Source organism: Propithecus coquereli, unplaced genomic scaffold (genome assembly GCF_000956105.1).
Source record: "Propithecus coquereli isolate 6110/MARCELLA unplaced genomic scaffold, Pcoq_1.0 Scaffold64, whole genome shotgun sequence".
Taxonomy (NCBI): Eukaryota; Metazoa; Chordata; class Mammalia; order Primates; family Indriidae; genus Propithecus; species Propithecus coquereli.
Window position 1 is genome coordinate 5030563 of NW_012152396.1, and position 8544 is coordinate 5039106.

At 41.8% G+C, this 8544-nt stretch overlaps 1 protein-coding gene across 1 annotated transcript in view; it reads right to left on the minus strand.

Annotated features, from left to right (window-relative positions):
• Positions 1–8544, minus strand: part of BTC (betacellulin) — a 35959-nt gene that overhangs the window by 16666 nt on the left and 10749 nt on the right. The window contains exon 2 of the mRNA XM_012659843.1: positions 2314–2431. Within this exon, the coding sequence (XP_012515297.1) occupies positions 2314–2431 (118 nt within the window). The remainder of the gene's footprint in view (positions 1–2313; positions 2432–8544) is intronic.

Here is an 8544-nt window from a genome sequence, read left to right on the forward strand (position 1 = left end):
CTAGATCATTATAAGAACCTTTGAGGCAGGTGCTATTTAATAGACAAAGAAACAAACCGAGGTACAGAGACGTAACGTGAATGGGGCTGGGTGGGATTCAAACACAGGCAGTCTGGCCCCCGGTTCATGCTCTTCAGAGCATACAAAATAAATTGTGCTGGATATACAAATAAAAATTATGTATCTGAAAACAAATTATCCCTATTCCAAGAAAATACTGAGAAGACTAATAGGGGATTTGAATTATTTGAAACACACTGGTTTTTCACATAAAAACAGGAGTCCACGAACTCCTACGATCCCAAGCAAAAGGAGATATTCCTGGTTTTTCAAGATGACGTTGTCACCTACGGCAAGACGGTTTTGCCTGAATCTGAACTACACTAAGCTACCTACAAGGTCAGTCCGAGTTTGAATATCTACCACTCATCTCAACAGTGCTATTGTGAAACACTTACTCTGTGCTGGATACCATAAGTGTTACTGTATTTATTATTTTGCTTAATCTTTAACACTTGAGAGGAAAGTATTATGACTCCCTTTTTTTAGATGTTAAAACTGAGGCTCAGGAAAGGTCACTGACTCATTATCAACACTGCTTATAATCGGTAAAAATAAAATTTTATCTTAGTTCTGTCTGACTCCAAAATCTATGCCCTAGTTCCCATGATCGCCTGCCTCCCATTTTTTCAGCATCATCCACTACTAAGAAGCTGTCCCTGTTCAGATTAAAGCCTTGGTTTTGAAATTTAATACAGCATCTAGATGGACTATAATAGGGGTGCTTATTCATTCATTCCTCAGCCATTTCTTGCATAACTAGTAAATTCTAGGCGCCGTGTTTGGCAATGGAACACAAACATAAATAAACTATCAGCCTGGCCTTCTAGGAGCTTCCAGTCACAGAAGCGCATTCAAAGAAACCATCATTTACGCTCCAGTGGGTGAGAGCTTTCAGAGAGGTGTGACTAGGTGGCAGGACAAGGACATCTAACTCAGACCCGGGTGTGTGCCTCAGAAGGAGGAAGCCAACGAAGGGGCCCAGGAAGAGCTCATGGGGGGGTGGGATTCATCTTAAACCATCAGTAGGAATAAGCTTCCAGCTGTGAGAAGAGCGTATATAATGACCCATGAAAAGGAACGTAGGATTTTAGCGGGACGTTTGGGAATACGGTGAGAGACATAGCTAGAAAGTTAAGCCAGGATCAGAACTGCTATGGAGGCCAAGAAAATTAATTTTAACCTCAAACCCAAGGGGACGAGCTATGTGCTGATCTTAGGCAGATGGATTACACCCTGTGGTTTTCATTTCAGACAGCAGCAATATTAAAACACAATAGATCTGCAGACATAAGAAGGACCAGCGAAAAAAATGTACTACTGGTTAAAGAACATTAATATTTTTAAAACTAAAAATATATGCTCCAGCCAAGTTAGCAATTTAAATGAACTGAAAAAAAAAAAATCAGCTCTATCCTTCCCAACCCACACGCATACACATTTCCTTATTTTCTTACATTAGCAATTCTTATCCCTCTAAGCATTATCCATGCATATTTCTTTTTTAAATTAAATTTAACTATAATTAAATTTGGAAAACGTTCATGACTTAAAGTTTCCACAAAATCAGAGTTGGGAATCACTGTTCTGACATACTTATGGAAAAATAAATGTGTACCAGGGAACTGATCAGAAGAACAGGAACCTTCTGTGAACTTTAAGTCAAAATCGTACTTAAAGAATCACCTTGCTCTTCTGCGAGTAAAAATACCAAGCAGCACTTAAGACGTGCATCTCTTTGGAGAAAATGAGTGTGGAAAAGGTGCAAAAAGCCTTGCTCGTGCCTGAGTAAAATTAAACTTGGACTCTGAACTACAAAGAGTTGGAAAGAGAACTTATCTCCAATTCCCTACTGCACCAAGCAGGCTTTGCTAGTCTCTGTTTATAAAGAAGACCACTTCCTCGCCCTTAGCTGACGCCTGCGAGAGTGGCTCGCTGTTTGGCAGGAATCCCTTCGTCTTTACATTAACTGCGAACCACCTAACACCGGCCAGAGGAATTCCTTTCCATGGGATGCACCCAGGAGATCATTTGAGCAGAAAAGCATCCTTCACGCCGGACGGAATCGGTTCTGCTTGCGCAAGGTCGTGGAGGACACCGCCCCGCCTGGACGTGGGTCTGGACCGTCACATGCTCGGGTTTCAGGAGGAAAGTGCGTGTCACTTTCTCCGTAAGGGGCTGCCCAGCGGGCCTCGAACACACGGCTCGGTGAGCCCGGACTCTGCAGCCCGCCAGCCCCGGGCCTCCACTTACACGCAGGAGGGCGTCTGCTCCGCCAGCACAAAGCGGCACCTCCCTTTGATGCAGTAGTGCCTGTACTGCCTGGGGCAGCGGGCGAAGTGGCCCTTCCGCTTGGGTGGCGTCGTGGTAGCTGGAAAATGAGAAGAAGTTCGATCAATCAACTCATTTTCAGTGCTCATTGGTAACAGAATCATATTCGTATCTTGCTGCCAGTTGTTCTGTAGAATATACGCCAATCTCTCATTTTTCCTTCTCTCCACACTGGCATAAAAATCAGACACTTGTGGCCCCCAAATAGTTCTAGAGATTGGGTAATGGGAATTGTGGTGGGAATGTTTCATGCCTTAAGTAAGATTTGTAGAAACTTTTATGTCATTTAAAGAGTAAACCATAGCTATGGTAAGAGAGAAGGCTTTCTTTCATTCCATAGAGGTTATCAGAGCCATGCTAAGGAAGGGAAGGTTTTTTTGTTCTGTTTTTGGTTTTTGATTTCCATTGTTGTTTAACTTAAACACTTATATAACATTTACTGAGTGCTAGATGCTGGTCTGTTTACTTTTCATATATTATCTCATTTAATGCTCGTAACAACCTTCCGAGGTAAGCACCATTCTAATCTCCAGTTTATGGATAAGCAAAGCATGACACATGAAGGATAAGTCACCTTCCAAGATCACACAGCTGGGAAGTGGCAAAACTGGAACTCGAACCCAGGTGATCTGCCACCAAGTCCAAGCTCTCGAAGGCTACACGCTGGCATTCTGTCGAGCCGGCTGCTCAGTGGGTGCCTGTCATCTACTCTCAGCCTGGCGCATCCAGAAGTCATGCTTGCCTCAGTGGGAAACTGTGCCTTTCTTGCGGCCCATGGATCCTTTCTCTTGCTTCATAGGAGGAAAATACTGGAAGTGTCCTGTCCTGGATTCACTCCTGAACTGACTTCCTTGTCTTCTCACCTTTTCAGAGCCTTGATTGCCTAATTTTCAACTTAGAACAGTAATATACAATGATTTCCCCATCACGCACATGTAAAAAGTTTTAATAAATAACGATTGTCAAAAGACACAGTACAGAAATACTAACTAGCTGTTTCATCTGTGGATTTACACCTGACATATGTCTACACCCAGAGAAAACAACAAACAAGCCAGCTCCAGGCCAGGATCAGACTTCCCACGTTCATGGTGTAACCGACAGCTTGTGGGATTCCAACACCTGTGGAGCTAGGGCGACCATACGGTGTTTTCTGTTAAGGGCGTTTCACACCAGGTTTGGTGTGGCACCTGGCATCCTAACCACATTAAATCGTCCTTTTATTAATAGCAATGACTACTAAGCTTCCTAATTAATATTATGAAATGGGTGGTTATAATTGCTCAGGGCCACCAGAGAGAGGAATCCCAAAGTGCTTGGGATGATCTATACACCGCAAATTCCTGTGACGCCAGGGCATGGTAGAATGCTACTGAGAGACTGGCTGACCTGGTTTTGGTTAGTGACATGATTACCACCCTTAGTGACTGCTTACATTACATGCCAGATATTTGTTCCCATGCATGCCACTCAATGGGACTCTTGTCGGAAGGATTGAAACTTTTCCCAGAAATAACTGCAAAATGTGTCAAAGACAAAGATCTGTGTATTTTGACAAATAAATTAAGTCAACTGCCATTTGTTGGGTGTTTTCTATTCCCAGAGCCCTATGGTAGACACTGGAAAGTGTCAACAAAATAAAGGATGCCCTATCTAACTATCTAAATTGGTGTAATAGAACGAATTTAAAACAATAATAAGCAAGCAGCCCACAAAAACAACCATAGTAACCAGAAAACAGTTGTAGTACACTGGAAACAGTGGAAAGAACACTGGATTAGGAGGAAGAAAATTTGTGTTTCATTTTTAGCTTTGCCTTTCAGTTTTCAGCTGTAGGAGTCCGGCAAGCTAACGAAGCTATCTGAACCTTGGTTTCCTCATCTGTAAACTGAAGATGATAATATCTACCTTGAAGGGCTGTTAGGAGGTGCAAATAAAATATATATGTGGAAGTTTTTAGCAGAGTTCCTGGGATAGTAAAGTTCCCAGTAAATGGGTTGATTCTAGAATCTTGAACATCTTGGCAATCCTACAAGTCATCTTGTTTAAGCATGAAGAATGCTTACCTAATCAAAGAAAAATTTCTGGCAAATGTATATTTTAGGAGGAGGTGAGAAAGCAATTAAGTTATGGAGAATGTCAAGAACAAGGGCATCAGGTCAGGAATATGCGGGTCTAGCACAGGGGGTGGGGGGCAGATTTAGCTGAAATGGAAGGATCGTGAAGGAGGTAGTCGAGGATGGCTGTGCAAGGAAGTTAGAGATCTCCAAGGTCAGTGGGCTGAGGTGTTTACACCTGAAATACAAGGCAAGAGAGAACTGAAGACGATTCTTACAGATGAAATTAAAGGATATATATAAAAATACTTTAAACTATAAAGCATTCTGTCAACGTATTAGATAGAAGAGTCCAGACTGCATTAGAGCAGGAAGATGCCAGGGGGAATGGGAAAACCAGGGCATGCCTGAGCCAGGCAGACACGTGTGACGTGGGCCTGGGCCAGGGGAATGGAGGGCAAGGCTATGAATTCAAGAGGCAGCAAGACTTAATGACAGATCTCGCATGAGCCAGAAATGCCTTTCCTGCTTTGCAAAGCATACCTGCCTTTAAATGTAAGTCATTTGGCTATGTATCCTAAACTTTACTAATTCCTCTAGCTGCTGTGCCCCTTTAAATGCACCCAGATTTTGGATAAACACCACACAGAGTATGATACCAAAAAGCAATTAACCAGCAGCTGCTGGAAGCAGTGATTTGATCAGCCTCACTTCATCCGAGCAGCACAAATCCATGCCAGGGAAACGGTTGCCAGGTCCTGTTTTGATGGTTTACAGAGCTCCCTCCTTTGCCAAATAGGCATGCTCTTAAGTATTCCCAGCAGTATTTAGATTTAAAAACCCTTCCACGCCACCAGGCAGAAAATGTCCAGTGGTTTCTCTATGGAACTTTAAAATCCGAACAAAAAATAAATCACACATACTGCCACCAAAAAGAAAAAAAACAAAACAAAACACAGATGGGATTGTTTCTTCCTCTCTCATGGAAATGGGAAAGCTTATCAGCATTCTCCCTTCAGAACTGCGCCGGTTCCTTTTCATCTAGTATTCATCAGGTCACGTGATCTGAAAATTGAACAACTGTGGAACGTCACATTTTCTGCCTGTCATGAGACTGGATGATACAGAGCAAGCAAGGGCAAACTTCACTCTTCCATTCCAGAGATGTTTATCGAGAAGAAGGAAAAGTTAACTGTGTGACAAAGAATGATCAGTTTCCAAGAGTTGTGTTTCTCTGCTAAGAAGTCAATGACACAGTCCTGAAAACGTGGCAACCGGGAAGATTTCCCTGATCTTGGGAGTGGTGGCACTTAATTGATCTTTTTCTCCCACCTTACCCTCTTCCAACCCGCATTCCCAAAACCAAAGCAGTCTCCTGGGAATGAGCCTGTCCCGCATCATTTCACTGGGGAACCACACCCACTGTGGACCAGGCCACAGCACAATCTCCTAAGTGGATCACAAATGGATGGGCACCACAGGTGACAGATCTCAATCTCTTCACAGGGCACTATATTCCAAAAACTCTAAAAGCCAAATAAATGAGAAACCATTGGGGTTACTGCAAGTCAATGTACATAAAAAGCCAATTCTAAAAGTTTGCAAAAGGAATCGAAAGCAAGGACATCTTTCTTAGATCATATGGGCAATTAGATGAGAAGTGGGCATCCAACTTGGGTCAGGAGGATAGCTAGATGAGAGGTAATAGATTCCCTCCAGCTAAGCCAAAGTGGAGGAATGCAACAGACACCTAAAGGACTTAGTTTCGATATGGGCTTTTCCTCAATTTGATGAATGCTTTGATTAAACAAAGCATGGTTGCTTAGTCTTTATCTATTAATATATGATTCCAATTCTCAAGACAAAAGAGGCTTGGTGATGCCTTTGTGACTAAAACTCTTCGGAATGGATACATGAGGCTTATTTTTCACTTATTAACTTTCACTTATGAACTTGATAACTTTCACTTATTTAACAGTGTCCATTACAAATCTATTTAATGATTTTGTAAATGACATTAATATCAGCAACTCTATTCTGAAGTCAGCTTTAAGGGCCATCAATACTACAATTATATTATTACGATGCTTTTTTACAATACTTATTACAATGGTCGTAACCTCATAGTACCTCTAGCCCCTTAGTTAGACATAGTTAAATCTCTAGGTGACAGATTTACAGGAAAATGCTAAACAGTGAAATAGATGTCCCACAGGTGTTAACAGGGAGAGAGAGGAAGGAAAACAAATACATATAAATTCATCCTCCCACATAGATATCTGACCTAAAAAAGGAATAACTAGTGCACACAAGAGAGTGTACGTGGTCACAGTAGAGTCTGGAGAAAAGAAAAGTTTCTTCCTCGTCTACGAAGTGGAGCCTAAGGCTTTATGATTCTATTCCTTGGATTCCAGGGCTCTTCCCAATGGAGGTTTCCTCATTTTACAACTTTCTTAAGCCAAAATGTGAGGAAGAAAGGTTTACATTTTTAAAGTTAATTTTTCTTCTTATCTTACCGGCTGTCTCGCTGACTCAGGGAAATGTAAATTCACAGGGCCCTTGAAATAAAAATTTGGAAATGTATTATAATTGAGGATTCCCATTTGTCTTACCTCCAGTGACATTTGCTACTGAAAAGTGAAAGCGGAAGTCGCATCTCACAGCTGTACTTGTTGAAACTTTCTGAGCTACTCGGATTTACTTACATCTGGGTGGGGGAGGATGCCTTTGAACCAGGAGGGCCCTGCAGACCACTTTTGAGCTTACAGGAGTGGGCCTTCACTCAGAGCTGCCTTTTTTAATTCTATCCTTTTAAAGGAAAGGAAAAGAATCAATGTTAAGCTGTAAGCATATCTGAATGTGTTTAAAATTTTTCACGGCTGGCTGGGGGCAAACAAAGATGAATGGATGGGAAGAAAACTTTTATTTCCTTTTGATTTTCAAGAATGCACACTGTAGAATTCTTAAGTGAATGATGCCTTCTTTGCTACTTCTCCTTGGCTGGCTCTTCCTCACCTTTCTCAACCCCTAAAATTCTGCAATGCCTCAGGGCTCGATGTTTTCTCATCTCTTCTCCTCTCTACACTTTCTCCCCAGGTGATCTCAAGTCTCCTGTCTCTAAACACATCTTTGGATGACAATTTCTAAATTTAATCCCCATTCCGGATATCTTCCCTCAGTGTCAAATGTCCAACTAACATCTCCCCTTGAATAGTATCTACCTGGCATTTCGACGTAACCTTTCCAAAATAGAATCTTTGATTTTTTCCCCCTTCAAACCTGGTCTTTCCTTATTTCAGAAAATACTATAATATCCATTCTTTCTGTTATTTAGGTCAAAAGTCTTGGGAGTCATCTTGATTTCCTTCTCTCTTACTGTCCATTCAACTCATTAGCAAAAGCCATTGGCTGCATTTAACATATACGCAGAATCGTCCCACCACCTCCAGGACCCTGGTCTCAGCCCATCAGCATCTCCAGGCCGGAAGCAGTGTCCATAACGACACCTCTAACTAGTCTCCTTGCTTCTTCCTGTGCCTTCTTAACTATCAAGGCTGCACACGGAAACCAGAGTAAAGCCACTGAAACTCTCAGAGGAAAAGCTGAAGGCCCTCATCTTTGGCAAGGTTCTACACGACATTACCCATTACCTGTCTTTCTCCATTACCCTTATGACCCTTGACCATTTTGATCACTGTTGCATTCTTGGCGCCTGGAATAGAGCCTGCTGCATGGTAGGTGCTCCTAAGTATGAGTGGAATGAACGAATGCCTCAGTCAAGTCAGAAAATGACAAACTGAAAATGGAATGTTTAAAGACTGAGGTTATTCGGGAAAAAAATCATAGTTAGAAACAGGAAGGACCCCCAAGGATCACCAGATTCGCTTCTTTATTTTACACGTTCCGAACTCAGTCTTTGAAAACTTAAGTGACTTGTTAAAAGTCACACAGCCAATAGAGAAGATCTGTTCCTGCTTCATATTAATTCCTCTTTCAAGAAACTACTGTCTGCATTTGTACTTTACTTTCAAATAGTAATTTTTTTAGGATTTTTCTTACATGTTCTGCATTTTGTTCTTCCCATATAATTCTAAGC